This window comes from Schistocerca gregaria, chromosome 9 (assembly GCF_023897955.1).
Source record: "Schistocerca gregaria isolate iqSchGreg1 chromosome 9, iqSchGreg1.2, whole genome shotgun sequence".
Classification (NCBI taxonomy): Eukaryota; Metazoa; Arthropoda; class Insecta; order Orthoptera; family Acrididae; genus Schistocerca; species Schistocerca gregaria.
The window spans coordinates 201723102-201746292 of NC_064928.1; the positions used below are offsets into that span (position 1 = coordinate 201723102).

Consider the following 23191-nt stretch of genomic DNA (forward strand, 5'->3'; position numbering starts at 1 on the left):
GGCGGGTGAAACATTCTGTCTACAGAGATTTGCTTGAGCCAGCCCAGCGTTGATAGGTTGCGTGCGTGTCGGCTATACTTCAGCCAACGTGGACGTCTTATTCACTACTAATGTTGACATGATATTTTGTAAGAAGAGAACGACAATGACTTGGTAAAATGATGTACTATTTGACAACGAATGACAGAGTGGATTTTATTTTATTTTTGAACTGGGGCGATTCTCTGATGCTATTCTGGCTGTAAACGGCTGGTGTTACTGTCTGTAAATGACCGTCGCATGAAGATTTGGCTCATCTGTTCAGAGATATCGTATTAACCAAAGCGCTTCTCAACTTCTTTTGGTTTTCAGAATGAGATTTTTCAATCTGCAGCGGAGTGTGCGCTGATATGAAACTTCCTGACAGATTAAAGCTATGTGCCGGACCGAGACTCGAACTCGGGACCTTTGCCTTTCGCTGGCAAGTGCTCTACGAACTGAGCTACCAAGCACGGCACACGCCCTGTCCTCACAGCTTTACTTCTGTCAGTACCTAGTGTCCTACCTTCCAAACTTTACAGAGGTTTTCCTGCGAACCTTGCGGAACTAGCACTTCTGAAAGAAAGGATATAGCGAAGACATGGCTTAGCCACAGCCTGGGGGATGTTTCCAGAATGAGATTTTCACTCTGCGGCGGAGTGTGCGCTGATATGAAACTTCCTGGCAGATTTAAACTGTGTGCCGGACCGAGACTCGAACTCGGGACCTTTGCCTTTCGCAGGCAAGTGCTCCCGAGGTTCGCAGGAGAACTTCTGTAAAGTTTGGAAGGTAGGAGACTAGCTACTGGCAGAAGTAAAGCTGTGAGGACGGGACGTGAGTCGTGCTTGGGTAACTCAGTTGGTAGAGCACTTGCCCGCGAAAGGCAAAGGTCCCGAGTTCGAGTCTCGGTCCCGCACACAGTTTTAATCATCAGGAAGTTGTTTTGGTTTTGTTGTGATTTGAGAGATGCAATGGCGCTGGATGTTTTATTTATTTGGAAGTAGCGAATATAGGCATTTTGTTGACGCACCTAACTGTTTAAGATGTTGATATCGCTACAATAACATACGAGAAACCTAATTCTTACGCTCTGTGGTATAATTAGAGGAAAATAAAGACCCTCTCTTAGTCACAAAACGAAGCAGAGTTACAAGAAATTGGTTGAAGGGCAGTGACCCATTTTCAGGTAAAAACGTAAGACACTCTGAGTACTACAGTGGTCTCCACGCCCAAGCAGATGGATCTACTCCGCGCCAACGGTTCCTACGATTATCAAGAAATGTAAGATCTGAAGATGATCTCTTAGGGGTCGAAACCGGTCATCTGAAAATAAGAGTAAACAACCGAAGTGCGATCACGACTGTTTGTATTGAAATAATTTATAATATTACGAAGATCGCTGTTTTTTTTTTCGTAAAAAAAAAGTTCCAAACAAATTTATACGTATAAATTTTGGCAGAAACCTCCAAAAGAAAAATAACCTTTACTGTCTAGAATTTATTGGCACCATTGCAAACATCTCCAGTAACAGACGAGAAGCGGTCTAATGTTTAGAGCGACTCCATGAAATAACGGGAGATTCGTCTCCAAATTTCGTGGAAAAGAGAGGCTCAAAATTCACCATATATCACGAAATTCGACAAAATATCGTTAGCAAGCAAGCTCGAGTGTCAACGAGAAATTATGCAACCAACGTATTGGCCCAGTAGCTAACAAAGGTAGAGCTGCAGAACTACAAGAATACACGAATTCACTTGGAACTTATACAATAAGAAAATCGGTATCACAAAGGGAAAATTACGAAACTGTAACGTAGTTGTAAAAATAGAAGCGCGTTCCACGTCTAAAACCGTCGTTCCACGTCTAAAACCGTGATAATTGGTAGCTGATTCCAAATAAAATCATCGGGAAACAAAGACGGAAAATTTTCTTAAAAAAACATAGGACGAAAATGAAGAAAGTGGAGTTTGGACGAAAAAGAAGTCCCAGGAGATGAATAAAGTTGCAGAGAAAGATACCAGCAGGAAACAGCAATAACACTTCTATGGTCACCTACAAGAATGCGCAGCAACAGCTTCTCAAAGAAAGTTATTAAGGGGGAGTCTTAACAGATCTATCATTCTGTCCCTTCTCCTTATCAGTGTTTTCCACATATTCCTTTCCTCTCCGATTCTGCGCAGAACCTCCTCATTCCTCATCGGCCTTAATTTGAGGAAGAGATTTCTGAGAATGTACGTCTGGAGTACAGCACCGTATGTTTCGCTACCATACGGTGCTGTACTCCAGACGTAGATTCTCAGAAATCTATTCCTCAAATTAAGGCCGATATTTGATGTTAGTAGACTTCTCTTGGCCAAGAATGCCCTTTTTGCCATTGCTTGTCGGCTTCTGATGTCATTGTTACTGCCTAGGTAGCAGAATTCCTTAACTTCATCTATTTCGTGACCGTGAATCCTGATGTTAAGTTTCTCGCTGTTCTCATTTCTACTACTTCTCATTACCTTCGTTTTTCTTCGTCATACTCTGTGCCCATTAGACTGTTAATTACGTTCAGCAGATCATGTAACTCTTCTTCACTTTCACTCAGGATCGAAATATCATCAGCGAATTGTACCATTGATATCCTTTCACATTGAATTTTAATTCCACTCCTGAACCTTCCCTGGCTACATCCTGTCTTACATCCTTTTTAATACGAGCACTTCGTTCTTGATCGTTCACTTTTATTATTCCCTCTTGGCTGTTGTACATATTGTATATGACCCGTCTCTCCCTATAGCTTACCCCTACTTTTCTCAAACTTTCGAACATCTTGCACCATTTTACATTGTCGAACGCTTTTTCCAGGTTGACAAATCCTATGAACCAGTCGTGATTTTTCTTTAGTCTTTCTTCCATTATAATCGCAACGTCAGAATTGCTCTTCTCGTGCCTTTTTACCATTCCTAAAGCCAAACTGATCGTCAGTTAGCGCATCCTGAATTTTATTTTCCTTTCTTCTGTATATTATTCTTGTAAGCAACTTGGATGCGTGAGCTGTTTAGCTGATTTTGCGGTAGTTCTTGCACTTGTCAGCTCTTGCCGTCTTCAGAATTGTGTGGATGATGTTTTTCCCAAAGCGAGGTGGTATGTCGTCAGACTCATACATTCTACACACCAACCTGAACAGTCGTTTTGTTGCCGCTTCTCTCCCAATGATTTTAGAAATTCTGATGGAATGTTATCTATCCGTTCTGCCTTATTTGATCTTAAGTCCTCCAGTGCTCTTCTAAATTCTGTTTCTAATACTGGATCCCCTATCTCTTCTAAATCGACTCCTGTTTCTTCTTCTATCACACCAGACAAATCTTTCCCCTCATAGAGGCTTTCAACGTATTCTTTCCACCAATCCGCTCTCTCCTCTGCATTTAACAGTGGAATTCCCGTTGCAATCTTAATGTTATCATCCTTGATTTTAATGTCACCAAAGGTATGCTGAGTCTGTCCTTCCGACAATCATATCTTTTTCGATATCTTCACATTTTTCCTGCAGCCATTTCGTCTTAGCTTCCCTGCACTTCCTATTTATTTCATTCCTCAGCGACTTGTATTTTTCTATTCCTGAGTTTCCCGGAACATTTTTGTACCTCCTCCTTTCATCGATCAATTGAATTATTTCTTCTGTTACCCATGGTTTTCTTCGCAGTTACCTTCTTTGTACGTCCGTCCCAACTTCTGTGATGGCTCTTTTTAGAGATGCCCATTCCTCCTCAACTGTACTTCCTACTGAGCTATTCCTTATTGCGGTTTCTTTAGCCTTAGGGAACTTCAACCGTATCTCGCCATTCCTTGGTACTTCCATATCCCACTTCTTTGGGAATCTCTTAAAGTTCAGCCTACTCTCCATCACTACTTAATTGGGATCTGAGTTTATATCTGCTCGTGGGTACGCCTGCAATCCAGTATCTGATTTCGGAATCTCTGTCTGACCATGATGTAATCTAACAGAAATCTTCCCGTATCACTCGGCCTTTTCCAAGTATACCTCTTCCTCTTGTGATTCTTGAACAGAGTATTCGCTATTACTAGCTGAAACTTGTTACAGAACTCAATTAGTCTTTCTCCTGCCTCATTCCTTGTCCCAAGCCCATATTCTCCTGTAGCCTTTTATTGTACTGCTTCTCCTACAATTGCATTCCAGTCTCCCGTGACTATTAGATTTTCATATATATCCCTTTACATACTGTATTACCCTTTCAGTATCCTCATAGGCTTTCTGTATCTCTTCATCTTCAGCTTGCGACGTCTGCATGTATACCTGAACTATCGTTGTCGAACTATTTCTGTCGATTCTGATAAGAGCAACCCTATCACTGAACTGTTTGCAGTAAACACTCTCTGCCCTACCTTCCTATTCATAACGAATCTGTTCCCGTTATACTATTTTCTGTGCTATTGATATTACCCTATACTCATCTGACCAGAAATCCTTGTCATCTATCCACTGCATCTCCCTTTTCAGATTTTCTACTTTCCGTATCACGTTCATGCTTCTGACATTCACGCCCCGACTCGTAGAAAGTTATCCTCCCGCTGATTATTCAATCTTTTTCTCATGGTAACCTCCCCTTTGGCAGTTCCCTCCTGGAGATCCGAATGGAGGACTATTCCGGAATCTTTTGCCAATGGAGAGTTCACATGACACTTCTTCAATAACAGGCCACATGTCCTATGGACACGCCGCGCGGGATTAGCCAAGCGCTCTAAGGCGCTGCAGTAATGGACTGTGCGGCTTGTCCCGGCGGAGGTTCGAGTCCACCATCGGGCATGTGTATGTGTGTTTGTCATTAGGATAGTTTAGCTTCAGTAGTGTGTAAGCTTAGGGACTGATGACCTTAGCATATATTTTTATATAAAATTTCAAACACATTTGAACTTTTTTTCCCTATTGACACACGTGCCTTTAATACACTGGTTTCCATTGCCTTTTGCATCCTCATGCCGTTGATAATTTCTTCAGCCTTTAGGGGCAGTTTCCCACCCCTAGGACTAGAGAGTGACCTGAACCTATGTCCGCTCCTCCGCCCTCTTTGACAAGGCCGTTGGCAGAATGAGGGGTGACTTCTTATGCCGGAAGTCTTCGGCCGCCAGTGCTGATTACTAATTATAATTTAAGCAGTGGCGAGATTCGAACCCGGGACCGAAGACGTTTTGAATCAAAGACGCTATCCCTTTTCTTTTTGATCTCATTTTGTTCTATATTGTTCATTGAATATGTTTGGGGCGGATGTCCGATGACAGCCGTTCAGATTCTTCGTTGATCCGTTCACTCAGTTTTTTATTTTTTTTATTACAGAGGGTAGCCAACGCTCTGTCCGAACACGCTGAGCTACCTGCCGGCTTCCCTAGACCACGGGTGCGACTGAGGGAACTACGGGGCATATGTTTTCACCTGTGCGTGTGAAGCGCGTGTGGAGCAGTGAGCGCTACTCACGCGGTTTGACCATGCGGATGCAGAGCTCTGTAATTTGCAGTGTGGTTGTCTGGCAGCGCATGCGCCGTTGTTACTCGGCCGGTTGGTGTGCCAAATGAGAGGGCTTGAAAAGAAAAATGGAAATCAATGCAGAACTACTAATTTCGTTAGTTGAACCTCGACCCGCACTGTACGATAAATGGTTGAATAGTTATAGCGACAAAAGATCTCTCTGAAGCATTGACATGAAGTTCGGTAGAACTAACTTTTTGAGAGGAAATAGAAATGCGTCAGAGCTATGTTTTTGTTCAAATAACAATTAATCCAGAAACAAAAACGCTCCTATTACAGCTTTGCGACTCATCTGGCAGCTTCAGAGACATTTAAATCAAAACACCATGGTATATTCATTGTTTTGTTAGTATTATTACCCATGTCCTGTAATAAAATGCACCGAGCGAGGTGGCGAAGTGGTTAGCACACTGGACTCGCAATCGGGAGGACGACGGTTCAATCCCGTCTCCGGCCATCCTGATTTCGGTTTTCCGTGATTTCCCTAAATCGCTTCAGGCAAATACCGGGATGGTTCCTTTGAAAGGGCACGGCCGATTTCCTTCCCCATCCTTCCCTCACCCGAGCTTGCGCTCCGTCTCTAATGACCTCGTTGTCGACGGGACGTTAAACACTAATGTCTTCCTCCTCCTTGTAATAAAATGCATCGGGTCAAGTAAATTAATGTGATGCATGATTTCATGTCCTACAACATGATGTACGTCATCATTTCATCGCACATGGGATTTGTGTTGTACAATGTGACACAATGTGTCATTAAAGTGCAGGATTCATGCATCCCCACTCTGGAATACTTACTATTATAGACGCACCACACCATAGGATACTTCGTATTATATATACATCCCACTCTATTGAAGCTCATAAATTTGTGTCTGTTTGTTCTTATACCCAACACCATACATGTAACATTGGGTGGATGTGGGGTAGAAAAGTAACCCCGTGCCCCATCTAAATTAAGAAATTGTCTGAGTGCCCCCCTCCCCTTCCCTCCAGGATCAAATCCACCCCCAAAAATTTAATCCCCCAAGGAAAAAAAAAACTTTTCAAATATTATATGTCTGCTCTTCATCTATATGGCATTTATATTGTTTACTATGGCTGGCGGATCTTCAGGGTTTCGGGTTTTGAGCTCAGTATCACGGACTTCAGCCTATAAACTGCAAGATGCAGGTATGGCAACACGCAGCTAAGAACGCTGCTTGCGCTGCGGAGGTAGGTTGTACTCGTATAAAAAAGCGCGGATATGTCAAGATGTTTTGATTTAAATGTCTTTCAAGACGCCAAATAAATTGAAAAGCTAGTTCCTTTATTTACATCCCTAACTCCGCCTTGGACATATTCGCCTATTTTTCATTGGTATGATAACACCATTTTGTATTTTGGGTGCCAACTTTCAAATGGTTCAAATGGCTCTGCGCAATATGGGACTCAACTTCTGAGGTCATTAGTCCCCTAGAACTTAGAACTAGTTAAACCTAGCTACCCTAAGAACATCACACACATCCATGCCCGAGGCAGGATTCGAACCTGCGACCGTAGCGGTCTCGCGATTCCAGACTGCAGCGCCTAGAACCGCACGGCCACTTCGGCCGGCTCCAACATTCACCGTACCATAATTTTGACATTAGACCGCCATCGCTCGGCAAACCAATGTAGATTTTTGTTGACCCGGGTGATGACGACTGATCCGGTGCAAGCAGTATTGCTTTTTGAATCATGCTGCTTTTATTGTGGCAACGGAGAAGCTTTCACAGAACAACAGGACGAATATTAATTATACACTTATTTGTCTACCTTCTTACAAAAACTGAACCGATTAGCACAAGTTTGGAACACGGTGGTGCCGCGCATAAAAAAAGGTTACAAAAAACTTGCTTTTGCGTCTAAAATCCAAATGAAGCTGGATATTTGAAAACGAGTTTTCAGTTTTATCGTACGAATGCATTTTCCGTGCATTTAATTTAGGTAAGACCGCATTTTAAGTGTTTGCATGATTTTATCGATGTATCTGCCTTCATGCAAAGTTTGAGCCGCTTCGTAAAAGTTTAAAGTATAGACGTTTTCTTTAAAAACCTCCCAGAAAAACTTTTTTTTTGCATGGTTTTTCACGTAACATTCGAGCGGTGCATTTACAAATGATTGCATTAACAGAGCATTAATTTCAATCCAATTAAAACCTGAAAAAGGAATTAATCAATTCGTGCAATTTGCCGGGGCGCCAGTTCCAATGCGTCGTTCGAACCTTACTTAACATGCTGTAACATAGCTACAGTACGTTCGAATGGCTATACAAATGGCAGCCGGCCCGGGCTGATTGAAAAATATTTATACTTCATGTTCCTGGCTCAAATAGGAGCCGAACTCTGTGACCTTCCACCACACCCTCCCCCCTTCAACTGTGTTATTGAGATTTCAGTTACTATGTACTCAGTATATTGAAATACGGAAAAATTAGTTGTATTGCCATCCAACAGATCCTTTTAGCGAAGTAAAGAATTCGGAAAAATATTTACGGATCTCATGAAGCACTCGTTTGTTGCAGAAATAATTCAAGCAACAAATTTGTGGGGGAATTTTTTCGTCTTCCGTTCGTTTACCATCGGGTTGTCCTGCAATGTTATGAAGCACGCAACATGTTATATAACTTTCACAAAAATCAATATTTTTGCCGAGAGACAGGTGTAGTATGCTCCACTTACTGGCGAGAACGACGAAAACTCTGTTTGGTCTGTCAGCTTTGTATAGTTTATAGTTGAAAACTCATGTTAGATATATCGAATTTTTTCATTAAGCTAAATGCCTCGTCACCAATAAACACATATGGTAGTGCTGTATACTGTTTGTCGTCTAATGATTTTTATCAGAAATGTTTGTTTTGTGAAAGTCGACTTCAAAAAGTCGCACAATACAACTACCGTACACACCTGTACCCAACAGGCAACTAAATGCTTTTCACTGCTGTCACGAATGATATTCTAATATGTGATACAAGGTGAAATAATAGCGTCGGCCGGTGTGGCCGTGCGGTTCTAGGCGCTTCAGTCTGGAACCGCGTGACCACTACGGTCGCAGGTTCGAATCCTACCTCGGGCATGGATGTGTGTGATGTCCTTAGGTTAGATGGGTTTAAGTAGTTCTAAGTTTTAGGGGACTGATGACCACAGAGCCATTTTTTTAAAAAGTAATAGCAAGTAATGCCTCGAAGCTGTTGACCGACGTACTATTGTAATCGCAAAATTTCTAAATGTGTGACCTAATTATCGCCCCTGAATCGATCTTTTACGTGTCTTGCACTTATTACTGGATGTACCCAGTATTCTGTCTCAGTTTTGTACGTCGAACACAAACACTTGCTACTGTTCCCAAATTCAAAATTAAGTAAATTGTCAACCGAACAATGAATCGTTTATGCGCGCGAAGTACCATCATCTGATTTACAAAACTTTTTTGCACACTGATCGACCGACTATAGACGGCGAACCAACGATTCGTTCATGCGCACGTAGTCTATTTTCTTTATATTATAGGCCCTGACGAAAGCTGGCACGCAAGGCAACGGCTTTAGGTGTAGACGGATTACGAGACAGTATTATTGCGTTCAAACCCCCACCACTCGCTACAAATGCCCCGTTTCATTGTAGCCCACGAATCACGCTTCACTTGTCATCTCTCGTTCCAAAGACCTTAGCTGGAAGTGCTGTCGTTTCTCCCGCCGAGTTTAATCTGTGACTAGACAAGTGCTCGTACATATTAAGTTTCATTTCATTGCTGTATCTATTCGGAGAGAAATAATTTAGGCGTTTCAATTAATACTTTTACTTTTTTTTTTTATTTTAAGGTTTCGATGTTAACGTATAGTACGTGAGTTCAAAGTTTGGCGGTAGCGTACAACGGAACCAAACAATTGACTGCGTCGAAGGCGGATCCTGTAGGTAAATACAAACATGTTTACTCGGGGCACTTCGTGACTGCTTCGTTTGCGCGTGGCATGTTCGGCCATATGGACAAGCGACGACGGTCTTCCAAACTGTGGCAGAGATTCTGCAGAACTACGTTCCGGATCTGTGGCGTCATGCATCTGAAAGGGTAAACTTTTTTTTCGTGTACCATGTTTATTATAACGTCAATATTCAAATTGGTTATCTTAAGTTACGTAATATTTGTGCCAACGGGGGAAGCATTGTTTACTTAATTTACTATGTAAGAGAGTAGCCATGGGCCAGAGTACGTTGCGTATTGTTCAGTGGGCGAGTCTGTACAGATAGGTACACTTTATTTAAGTAATACAATTTTTTAGCCAGTGGTAGCTAGTGTGTAACATTGACAGTAACACCCCCCCCCCCCACCTTCGATGTCTTGATAGCGATGACTGACTGATACGTAGCGTAGCCCGAGGTCGAGGATAAGTTGGAAGGTGATAATTTGGTTTGAGTTGAAGCCAACGAATGTGAATGCCAAATGAAATTGAATCGAATGAAATAAGTTAACTGTTACCAGTCACTGGACTTCACTTTGATAGTGATGGGACGGTGCAAGCAGAGATTAGATTGTGGCTTCGTTAAGAACGTCACGACATTCTACAATGACGGTAACTGGCGACAGTAAACTTGTTTCATTCGGTGTCAATAAGCCACGGTAAAGCCTTGCCTAAAATGTTCGCATTTAAAGCTAATTGAAATTATTGCCCTAACCTGTAACGTAGCTCATTGTTTACTTTCGCGCCATACATTAACACACTTGACCGTATTTCACACACAAAAACTAAAACTGCAGTAGGAAATGTCAGATTATAAACAAGTCACCGGTGAGTATTCTGATGCATGTTGTTATCGTACACAAACCAGGAGGGTCCACAATTTAACTTTCACGGGATACTTTCGCAGTGTTACGTCAGAAAAAGTTGTAAGGCTTCAGATAAATGTCTCACTGAGTCCGTTTGTGGTGCCTATAACGCATTTCCACACTTCACGCCCCGACAAGAAAAGTGGCAGAAGTTGAACGGCATCTTGTGGTAATGTCACTGAAAAATACGTAGGAAGTGCCCCAAAGTAAAAAAATAATGGAATTTACTGCGAACAATACTTGAAATTTAAAGGAAGCGTCTAGTATTTCAATATAAGTTTTATAAAATTAATTCATTGAAGTCGAGTTTTGTATTGCGTTTGTGAGTTGTCACTGCTCTTGCCGAGGCGCGACTTGTCAACAGAAGTTTGTTTACGATTGCTAGAAATCCTTCACGATTTCTTGCATTACTGTCAACAGCCGTGCAATTTTAGGCTTACCGTAATGAAATATAGATGTGTATCTTGTTGAAATTTGTTTTAATAATAAGGATCCTAATATGTTAACGGTGTTGCTCATGTTTTTCTTTCTACTCGCTGTAGATATTGGACGATATAGCTTTCTGGCAGAGGTCGGGGGAGGCCATGGTAGGCTAAAAGTGTGCTGAATTTCTCGAAACTGCCAGTCTCTTAGATAAAGTACATTTCGTATGCTCACCAATTTCTTACGTGTTTTGCTTAGTGCGGCCTAATAATTAACACAGTTAGTACTGATCATAATGTCTGAGAGAGAGGTTGTCTTATTCTGGGCCAAGATGGCCACCGTGAATTCGTTCAGGAACTGTTACTGAAACTCTCAATATTACTTTAAAGTTCGACTATCCTAAGTACGCATTTGTGTCTTCTGAGATTTTTCCGAATTTGAATGTTAATTTAATGACATGTACTTCTTTTTACGGTGGAGAGTCAGAAACTCAAATAACTGTAAGATCGTGATGTAGCCATTTTTGTATTGCTCTTTCAGGCTAGGACATTTGAAGACAAAAGCCAGAAATATGTAAAGCTACCCATAGATGGTCAATAATGTTTACGATTTTTCCCGAATGCGCAATAGTAAAGACCTTCGAGGAGTGAGATTGCGCATTAATACTGAGAACATCAAAAGCTTTGCAAACATGTTGCGCTTCCTGCAAATAATGTGCCGTCTTCTAGCAATATTCGCAACATCCTTTAAAGTCTCTCGCATGCTACGTAGACAAAGGATGTTGTCATGTTTGCTGTCGCTGCCGTTGTTGCGTGGAAAATGATCACAGAAAAAGACAAAAGATGGTTATTATTACAGTGCATCGAAATGTACGAATCACTGCCGGCATTTTGAGTTGTTAGGGCAGATGAGCACAAAAACAAATATTAAGAACGATGAATAGTGTGTTTTGTTGCTCAGAATATAGGTATTGTATTAATTTGATTTATGGTAAGGGGATATAGGGGTAATGTATCAAATGTCGGACCATCAACACACGAAGAACAAAATTTTCTTGGTTTTCAAGTCGCCTCAGTTCGAATAAAATTCTCTATCTTTCGATGGAAGGGTGACACTTCTGTATTAATTGTTTCATGCTCGTGCATGACACACCATTTCAATTATTTCAGCAGTAACCCGCCTAATCTTTGAAAGTGTATTGCCTCAAGCTTTCTTTGCGCCATTGTGTTTTTCTTTGATTAGAGCTGCCGTAAATGCTGAAGTGGTTTATTTGGGAGTATTGTATACCCTAACAGTGCGGCCATTTTTTTAGAACAGTAATGTTACATTACTATGACATCATACTGTCAAGGATATTTCTAGTATCAGAGCTTCGTGATCATTGAGGGAATATGAGCGGGGTGCTGTTGATATTAGGGCCATCAAACGTAATGAGAATTTCAAAAAGCACACCACAGGGAAAGTAGTGGTGTTTCAACGGAGGCGCAAAAAATATTTACAAAATGTATTAAAAAATCTTCTCATTTATTGGCTTGCTAACTGATAAACAGACTATCGGATTCCTAGGTGAATTAGACCTCGGGCTGCGGTACGGATAATTTTGTTTGCAAAACTAATAATGCTAACATAGATTCTGAACAACCTCTGGTCTCTGTTGATCCATTGTTGATCTGGGACAGCAACTGGTCAAATATTTATCAAGGAAGATCGCCAAACAGCCGTACGTTTATGAGAAGTTATTTATTGTTACTGCCAGTTTCGACATTTTAGTATGCGATCTTCAGGCCCCATATGCAATTTCTATGTCTTTTCAGATATATATGTTTATAAGCGCCATCAGTGTCTTGATATCGTGAATTCCTTATTCGAGTGCTTTCTTGACAGTCCAAGTCAAGTCGTCGAAGGATGCACTCGAATAACGAATTCCCGATACTTCAGCACAACAAGCAGCACGAAAAATGACGCACTTCGGAGAGATCTTTAATGCGATGTATAACCGATACTGCAGATTTACATAAAGTGCAAGTATAAATGCAAAACCACCAAATATAATTTGTTATGGAAGCTGACTACTTCTTTCCGTCACAGCACAGGCTGTGATTGGATTGGGATCTAGTTGCACAGTTTGAATAAGTAAATAAATATGTCCTGTGTGTTCTGCGCGGTTAAAGGAATGAACGTGTAATAGGTGAACTGTTAATGCGTTTCAGAGTGACACCAAAGTTGATGGCGAGTCGCTACAAGGATCAGGTACAGCATCACTTTTGTAAATATTATAACAATTACTACGCACAGCACCGCATAAGGATCAATACTATATTCAGTGGTAATTGTTACGGCGCACAATGCTGTAACGTATTTAATGTTGACAGCGATCGTAAATATTCGGGAGCGGCACGAAGTCGGCCGACTTCCACCGATCACAGAGGGGCCAAATAAAAGTGCGCAGTCAGTATATTTCCTGTGTTCAGTCTAATAGAACTGTACACGCGCGCGCGTTTCTGCAGTCTCAGGCAACTGAACCCACACTGTAGGGAACTGAGATTTGATTAATTGTAATTCATAATATGTGTGCAGCTTGAGTAACCACATTTATATGCATCACATCTTCACAAGGGAGAAAACCTAATTTCGGGAACCGTTTTTAGCTGTCATGTTTACATGTAAAGCTCTGAAGTGGTTTGCTAGCCCAGTTAAATATAGCGTCTGGAAAGCAGCGGTTACAGTTTCTGATTTAGTCAATACAGCCGCAGTCTAATATTTCTGCTTCTCCGTCACTGCACTGCAGGTCACTCCGTCCATATTATCCGATTATTTTGAAAACAAAACGTAAACTGACAACCCAGCCAGTAATCTCAAGACGAAAAACCAGTAGTAACCATTTTGGAGTGTTTACATGACCAACAAGAAACGGTATTGTGAAATCGGGTTGTTTCAGATTTCGGTGCCCCATGTAAACATAATGACTGAGCTTTGGTTGATTAAAAGTAATAATATTCGTGCAGCTCGTAAGAATATTAAATCATCGTGTTAGTGGGACGACACAGTGTCCTGTGCATTGATTGGCTGAATTAAGCAAAGCTAGCAGCTGCCGTTTTGATTTCAGTGTTTGCGCAACAAACGGGCCGTATGAAATTTCCTGGCAGATTAAAACTGTGTGGTAGAGCATTTGCCCGCGAAAGGCAAAGGTCCCGAGTTCGACTCCCGGTCCGGCACACAGTTTTAATCTGCCAGGAAATTTCATATCAGCGCGCACTACGCTGCAGAATGAAAATCTCATTCTGGTAACAGGCCGTATTTGGTGATTTTGTGTTTATACTTACGTATTAAATAAATCTGCAGCTTTCAGTGACACATCGCTGTAAACATCCCTGCAAAACGCGTGATTTGAACTTTACTTTTTTGTACTTTTTGTTGTGGTGCAACGTCGGAAATTTGACGTCGGCGCATGAGAAACGGCGCCGCCACAGGTCAGTAGATCATTTACGGCTTTTTTGGTACGAGCTAGAGGTGGGCAAACTGAAACACGTAACTGTTTAGAAACAAATGAAACAGTACACTATAATGTTTCGATATACTGTTCCGAAACAGTGAAACAGTTTGTGTTTTGTAATCTAATAAACCTAAACATTTTATCATCTTGAATGACTACTGTATACGTATGTCCATATAAACACAAATGAGGTGCGAGAGCGCTGATCGTATTGCAGAAAGTATGAAACTATCACTTAGGCGTATTGACAGATTCGTATTTCCTGCACCAAATGCACTGCTTTCGTGTCGTGTGACTTCAATTGGCTGAGGACAGCCATAGCTGAAGACAGAAGAACCACCACGAACGGAACTTGAGGTGGGAGCAAACTGCAGAAACTACGGATATGCTACTGGGATCCGAACATTCTGTTAGTATGGATAATATACCCATCCTGCTAATATCTATGCACACAAAGGGAATCGTTGTGGATAATAGACACATTGACTATAGATTCACAAATGACGCCAAATAAATCGAATAAATAACAAAATATAACAGAAAAAATTTGTCTTTCAAGGTGTTTCGAACCGTTGCTATAAATTCACAATGCTCCCCAGCCCTTCAAACAGATTGCTTGCAATTATACCTACATCAAATTTATGTATGTGTCTAATACTGTCACTCTACGCCTTTTTTTATTCAAAATGTTGTACGCTTACTTGAGCTCTCGCACCTCATTTGTGTTTATATGGACATACGTATACAGTAGACATTCAAGAAGATGAAATGAGTAGATTTATTATATTACAAAACACAAACTGTTTCACTGTTTCGAAACAGCGTATCGAAACATTAAATTGTAGTTTCATTTGTTTCGAAACAGTAACGTGTTTCATATTGCCCATCTCTAGTAAATATTATTAACAATCACGACGCACACCACCGCATAAGGATCAACACTATTCACAACAGCTGGTAATTGTTACGGCGCACAATAGTTTTACGTATTTAATGTTGGCAGCGACCGTAAATATTCGGGAGCGGCACAATTTCGGCCGACTTCCACCGATCACAGAGAGTGCGCAGGCAGTATATTTCTTGTGTTCAGTCTCACAGAACTGTAGGGTAACAATATTAGGAAGAGGAAAGTCGCTACTCACCACACAGGGGAGATACTGAGTCGCAGATAGGCATAACAAAAAGACTTTCACAAATAAAGCCTTCTGCCGTAAGGCCTTCGTCAAAAACACACAAGCGTGTGTGTGTGTGTGTGTGTGTGTGTGTGTGTGTGTGTGTGTGTTTGCAGTCCCAAGAAGCTGAAGCCACACTGTAGCGTACTGAGATTTGATTAATTGTAATTCATAATATGTGTGTAGCATGAATAACTACATTTATATGCGTCACATCTTCACAAGGACGAAAACAGAATTTCTTGAACGGTTTTTCGCTGTCATGTTTACATGTAAGGCTCTGAAGTGGTTTGCTAACCCAGTTAAATATGACGTCTAGAAAGCAGCTGTTCCAATTTCTGGTTTAGTCAATACAGCCGCTATTTCTCCTCGCTTAAATATTAGAGGTAAACAGGTTCATGCTCGGTCTAATATTTCTTCTTCTCCTTCACTGCACTTCAGGTCACTCCGTCCACATCTGAATATTTTGAAAACAAAACGTAACCTGACAGCTCAGTCACGTTTCAAAATCGGTTGAGTCTTTACGTGGGAGAGAAAATAGATTGAGGAAGTATAAAATTGGTGATTTCCAGAATCGATTTTGGAGTAATACGTTTGTTTGGATGGCCGTCTTCTGCAGCAGAACCAGTGGGGGAGGGGGGGGGGGTAACTAGCACCCCCTCCCTATCGAAGTGCTGCCATCCTAGTCCTAGTTCTGTGCTTGCACGAAAGCAGAGCTGACATAATGGTTATAGGGATCGCTGATTCGTATTGTTGTGGTGAGAGTCGCATTCGACACCCTTTATGCAGCCGGATTAGTCTCTTCACTCATTTCAAAATAAGAAAACAAAACAAACAGTCCACAACACAAAGAAAATTTAAGTACACTTTTAAGGCATTTGCTGGTGGCTCCAGTGCAATAGTAAAGGAGTTTTGCTATTTGGGGAGCAAAATAACTGATGATGGTCGAAGTAGAGAGGATATAAAATGTAAACTGGCAATGGCAACGAAAGCATTTCTGAAGAAGAGGAATTTGTTAACATCGAGTATAGATTTAACTGTCAGGAAGTCATTTCTGAAAGTATTTGTATGGAGTGTAGCCATGTATGGAAGTGAAACATGGACGATAAATAGTTTGGACAAGAAGAGAATAGAAGCTTTCGAAATGTGTTGCTAAAGAAGAATGCTGAAGATTAGATGGGTAGATCACATAGCTAATGAGGAAGTATTGAATAGGATTGGGGAGAAGAAAAGTTTGTGGCACAACTTGACTAGAAGAAGGGATCGGTTGGTAGGACATGTTCTGAGGCATCAAGGGATCACAAATTTAGTATTGGAGGGCAGCGTGGAGGGTAAAAATCGTAGAGGGAGACCAAGAGATGAATACACTAAGCAGATTCAGGAGGATGTAGGTTGCAGTAGGTGCTGGGATATGAAGAAGCTTGCACAGGATAGAGTAGCATGGAGAGCTGCATCAAACCAGTCTCAGGACTGAAGACCACAACAACAACAGTGCAATTGTTTGCTGCAGCTGGCAGTGTAGTTCAGATAGCTGTAACTTAACCATAGTTCAAAACTGTCCCCACCTATTTTGCGTTTAAAAGAATTTGCGACTTTTGCTAGTTCAGTACGGAGCAAGTGGAGGGAAGAGTAGTTGCCAACGTGTGCTGTACGCGTCAGCAGATGACAACAATGACCGATCTTTCTCAAATGTTTTTAAAGAGACTATTCGCTAATATAATCTTAATCTCGCACTTACTATAGTTTAATTCGTTAGCTTCATGATGGACCGGCTACCACTTCGTTAATGGTCATAATTACTGTGGTATTTCGATAGCACTTTGTAAACTGCTGCAAGAAATTATTAGTTTGGAGTGAAAAAATAGGTATCGCTATGAATTTGTTTGCCGCGTGATTTCGTTAAAACTGGGTACGTATTAAATGTAAATGATATATTGAGTTATTCTTTAATCGTGTAATGATATCGCTGTCTGTTTCCAATTTCGAGAAAATTTAATGTATTTAAAGTGCTTTGTGACGAACTCGTGAGCCAGTGAAAAAACTAGAATAAAATATTAATAAATTTCTCTTATCTCATAAATGGTTTGAGATATCCAAACAAGATTTTGGCAAATGATAGCGCGCAAAGGTGAAAGTGTTTAGCCGTACGGTTTGTGTGCGAAACTTCGGTATCTATCGCTGCGGTATTAAAACTACTACAGATTTTTTCAATGAAATAATGTAATTATTAAGAGCTATCGATAGCTGGTGAAACGAGAACTGCTGTGGGTTTTATGACAATATAAGTGAAGAAATGACAGGCTTTTTTAATACTAAGAATGGACTGTTTCATAAACTATTAACCTGAGTAGCTCTCAGTTGTTAGTATAATAATACACCATTTCAGGATTCTGTCACAATTCCAACTGCATTATTGTTGGTGAGATGAATATTTCTGAACTCTGCTCCGTTTTGACATAAGAAGCAGATTTTAACATGCCAACAAGAGAAGTTACATATTCGTCAGAACTCGTCAAGCCCTTCATGAATCAATGTCTTTTTGTACTGCGTTCTTGGTCGTGCAACATTACAGTGGCTTCTTTGGTCAGCACTTCAACCTCACCGAGCGTAGATTCCTTGTTTTTTGCCACATTACATTTCACATAGGTCCATATACTCTGTCGGATTTAAACGAGCATGATACGAAGGAAGCCTGGTTAAACTATTCCTTTTACCGTTAGCCAGTTCGTCGACCAGGTAGCGTGAAGTTTTGGCTTGTACAGCACTAAAAGTTCGATTACCTTCGCTTTATACACGAGTTCAGCTTTATCTCATGGCACATTTCTTCGCACCCACGAAATATCCGCTTTCCTTCCCTGTATGTTGGCGTTTGTGTATGAGAACGGAGTGGTAATGCGTTTTGTCCGTTACTATTGGATTCCGAAGAATGTTTTGCAGCAGGACGCTATCTTCCCAGCTCATGAACGTGTTCTCGGAGGACACTTTTATTGAAAATCTTGTATTCAGATGTGATGCACTGTTGTTATTAATGCAACACCAACACAAAACATTTGTTCACAATATCTGAGACAACTTCAGAACACTACAATGCCAGAAAATACATCACAATGAGAGCTGACGAACGTTCATGCATGGACTGGCAACAGTGGCGTTTCACCAGCAGACCCGCGTCGTGGTAGGGAAAGCCGGATCGCCATTGGTGTTACCTGGGCAACGGCGTCACTTCCCTCTCCCGTCAGCCAACTAATTTGAAACACACTCTAAAACAGCCACAATGGTGTGTCCGCATAGTACTTACATTTCGCATTTCATCACACGGATACCCATACCTAGAACAATACACACAGAACGGTAGTAATTAAATACGCACATTTGTACACACCATTTCCCAATGACTACTTTTTTTTTTTTTTTTTTTTTTTTTTTTTTTTTTTTTTTTTTTTTTTCGCACAAGACGCGATTCGGCTTCACATATGCAGTTATCATCATCGCAGATATCGGCCTAAAATAGGTAAACTTCATACGACGTGGCGTAAAACAGAACTTCTTGAAGGCAGTAAATGATCGTTGCAACTTTGCCTATACACAAATAAATGGAAGAGTGTTACACAAATAACTTATGTAGCACAGTGGAAAAGATAGAATCATATTTGCTGAAGGTTGTGGGTTCGAATCTCGTCAGGTAATAATGTTATTTAAAAATCTTTATCAAATTTATATATTGTTTTTAGTTAATTAGATTCAATGAATTTTTTAAATTTTTAATCTTCTGTTGCATCACTTTTATCTTGACTTTTTTATTTGCTCTTATTTTTCTTCTTATAATTTTTTTACGTTTGTGAACTACCAATGTCGCCTGCAATCAAATGAATGCCAATCAGGTCTGTTCGCGTGGCAAAAGTGAGAAGTTAACAGTCCACTCATAGCGCTGAAACTGAAATCTTTTCTGTCTTGAGATTGCTCGCACAGGTCAGCTTTAATTGCCGTGAGCAAAAATGGGTCATGATTAGTAGGTCGCTGCAGGTTGCTTACTTCCGTTTTCTCGGATACATTGCATATCAAGAAGTTGTGGCTAAGTTGGGACAAGAGTGTGAATATTCAGGGCTACAAGACACGTCATCTGTAGTAGTTCAGCCAGAGGTCACTCGAAATCAGCTGTGGGCAGAGCACCTCACGTTGCCGCCATTCTTGATGGCAGGCAGCAGCTTCCGACATTGTTCCGCATTACATGAACAGCACTAGTAAAGTGACCCACCGTGTTTGCGTGTCTCTTTTAACCGAGCCATAGCTGATGTGGCAACACTGTAGTGCCAAGTGACAGACGTCAAGTATCAAGTAATTGTGATCGGACTATTAGCACAACAGCGCACGCGAATCGACACTATATTCACAATTGCTACAGCATGCTACAAAGGTTGTTGGATAAATCTGGTAAAAAAAGCAAAAAGTTTTTGTTTCGTAAAAAAATCGCATTACTTCTTTACACAGTCACCCTTTTATGGCTTGGACATTGGGTCCTCCAGCATTTCCATCCCATCGGAAGAAGGGGTTCAGTCAAACCCTGCAAAATACTCGTTGACTGTAACTATCACTTCCTCATTTGATGAAAATGTCATTCCAGCAAGTCAAAATTTCAGGTTAGGGAAAAAAGTCACTTTGGGGCTAAGTCTGGTGGGTAGAATGGATGAGAACCAATTCAAAGCCCATGCACTTTCGCCATTGCTATCACTATTGTATAGGATGGTGCAGTATCCTTTTTTGCATGTCAATGTCGGTCTTCTTTCAGCCAACATGACTTTAAAATGATCCAACATTGAAGCATAACAGGGCCCAGCTATAGTTTTACCTTTTTCCAAATAATCCAGGTTTCATTGACAGTCACAAATCATGCAATAAGTATTGCAGATTGTGATTAAACATAGTCAGGCACTGTATTGAAATGTTCTGCCAGATGCACTTATGATTGACTGTGGGCAATACAGCACTGACATTGCTTCTTCATAGCCAGTTCTCTGTGCAGGATATTATGTACTCGCTCAGTTTAAATGATTACAGTTTCTGCAATCTCACTGATTTTTATTTGGCGGTCTTTCATTATATGTCATGGATTTTGTCAGTGGTTTCCTTTGTGGCGACTTCAGTTACATGGAGCTCTTCATTTTCATTCCCTTTCCAGTAAAGTTTAAATTGATTAATCCAAAAGTAAATGGTCTTCAATACTGGTGCAGAGTCGCATGAACTTCCTTCAATCTGTCTTGACATGTGTGGCAGTCCAATCCTCCAAACGAAAATGTTTTAATAAATCATGAAACTTTGTTTTCTCCATTTTCAATTGCTGTTGACACACTGACCAATTCAGATGGCTGTGAATAATGAACTGTCTGCTGTACATTGCTGAAATTCTTTATATGATCCTTGGAATAATACATTTGCCCCCAATGAAGGGGCAACAAAAATGTTTCAGTCTTTCATGGTAATTTACCAGATTTGTCAAACCATCTTTATATACCAACAGCTAAACAAGTTACAGGTGCCAATACAGCTCCATAAAAATGTGTAACATAAATTTTGAAAACAAGCTAGTGTTAAGGGAGATATTTAAAAAAACTGGGTGATTTTCCCCCCTCAATATTGATGATTACGTAGTGAAATTTAAATTCCTATGAGTAATATATTCAAAAAACTAACCCAGTCTTATTATGTCTTTATTCATTTCTTGCTTTGTGTCAGCACTGCACCCATTGAGAGAATCTTTTCTCCCTACACGTGTGTTTGGACATAATTAAGAAATAATTTAGGAAAGACAAAACCTGATAAATTAGTGAAGGTCTATAAATTTCTGCATTTGGACTAAATTATACTTTAGAGTCATTACAATTCTGCATATTTTTTTTTTTTTTCCTTTCTGGAGGTGCAAATGTTATTTAACTGTCAGTCTTATATTGCAAGAAAAGTTAAAATACAGAAATAATGAAATAAATTATTGCGATAGTAACTAGGTAGTTGCCTTCAATATATATGATGTCTCTCTTTAATTTGTGTAAGGCTAACTAACTAACATTTTGTATGTTACTTAAATTTTCATGATTAAATATAGTTGAGTTAATTGTGGGTGTGTTTTGCTTCTTTTTTCCTCAGGGTGAAATTAAAACCACCCTGGACAGCAATTGATTTTGTAAGACAACTTGATTGGGAGAGAGACTGTTTTAAATTTTATCTTGCAATATAAGAAATACAGTTAAATAACATTTACACTTCCATAAAAAAAAAAGTAGAATCGTAATGACTACAAAGCATAATTTAGTTCAAATGCACATAAAGCCAGTGAAAAAAGAGTATTGGAGTGTAGTTGAAGTAGGTACATCAGGTGATGTGGGAGAAATAGAATAGAAATTAAAATGCTGGTTGTAATACACAAGTTTCATTATTCGGGCAGCAAAACAACTGAGAACGGCAGAGATAGGTAGTATATAAAATACAGACAGGCAATACTAAGAACAGAGTTTCTGAAAAAAGTAGATACAGTACAGTCAAATATGAAATAAAGTATTAGGAATTTTTTCCAGAAAGTAATTGCATGGAGTGTATGGAAGTGGATCTAACACATAAGAAGGCAATAGAAGTTTCTGAGGTGAAGTGTTGTGCTACAGAAGATTACTACAGTTTATATGGGAAGATCATGTAACTGATACAGAGGGAGTGAAACAAACTGGGTAGAAAAGTTACACCACAACTTGACTCAAAAAAAGGGAAATTGTTTATAGTATGTATCCTGAGGCATCAAGAAATAGTTAATTTGGTAATTGAAGGAAGTGTGTGTGATAAAAATTGTAGTGGGAGAGATGAATCAAACCAAGCCTTCGGACTAAAGACTACTGCAGTAAATTATTTAAATTTTGGGTCCTGCAAATTCAATGTGTTAATCCATATAGAACTATCTTCATTATAAATAAACCTCCTTTATGCAGTAAATGTGTCTGACAATTGTTAATCTGCTTCCATAGTGTTTGTTGCTTGTGATCCCTTTTCTGCACTTTATCTAGTGGATACAAATAGAGATCTGAAAAATCACTACTAATTTTTATTATTATTTATTTTGTTAAAAAATTGTGATGTACTTAGCCATAGTACCTCTTGCCATCTTGATTGAAAAAAAGTAAATTTTTGGTGAGTTACAGTACACAAAGAAAAATTTGGACTAGGATTATTAGATGACTAGTATTTGAGAAGATCAGTAAAAGTTTATAATTTCCAGGGAAGAATGGGTTGCTGCGATCCGTTACGTAGCGGACCGCCTTGCTGGATCGGAGGATGTGGACATGCCCGCATCTGACCTGGATCGGAGTGCGTCCTTCGGTGACAGCTTTGACAATGGCTCGTCTGCAGCTCTTAATGAACTCGGTGCCAAGTTTTCTGTACAAGGCACCTCGAATAGCAAATCTTCCGGAAAGAAGAAAGTGGTATGTATTCAGAATTTTAAAAATATTTGAAGCTTGTAGGGATCATTTGAGAACTACAGTAATATAAAAATGGGCCAGTGCATTCCATGTCAATCTATAAAGGCCATGACACCCAATATCTACTTTAGTTTTTAATGTGTTGGTGAGTCCGATTTATGTTTCTGTGCTGCATACTGACTATGCCAAGAAACTGAATCCAGTTTTGCGACAGATATTCCTAGGCTAGTTAAGCCAATATTCGGCTCTTTTTCAGGTG

General features: G+C 40.2%; 1 protein-coding gene across 2 annotated transcripts in view; it reads left to right on the plus strand.

The window, feature by feature from the left end:
* LOC126292056 (RAC serine/threonine-protein kinase) overlaps positions 1–23191 on the plus strand; it is a 512592-nt gene that overhangs the window by 454277 nt on the left and 35124 nt on the right. The window contains exons 1-2 of one of the 2 annotated variants that reach the window (XM_049985861.1): positions 9261–9631; positions 22731–22935. In XM_049985861.1, the coding sequence (XP_049841818.1) occupies positions 9534–9631; positions 22731–22935 (303 nt within the window). In that variant the 5' untranslated portion in view covers positions 9261–9533. Of the gene's footprint in view, positions 1–9260; positions 9632–22730; positions 22936–23191 lie in introns of those variants that run through there. The other variant, XM_049985860.1, reaches the window with a different exon arrangement.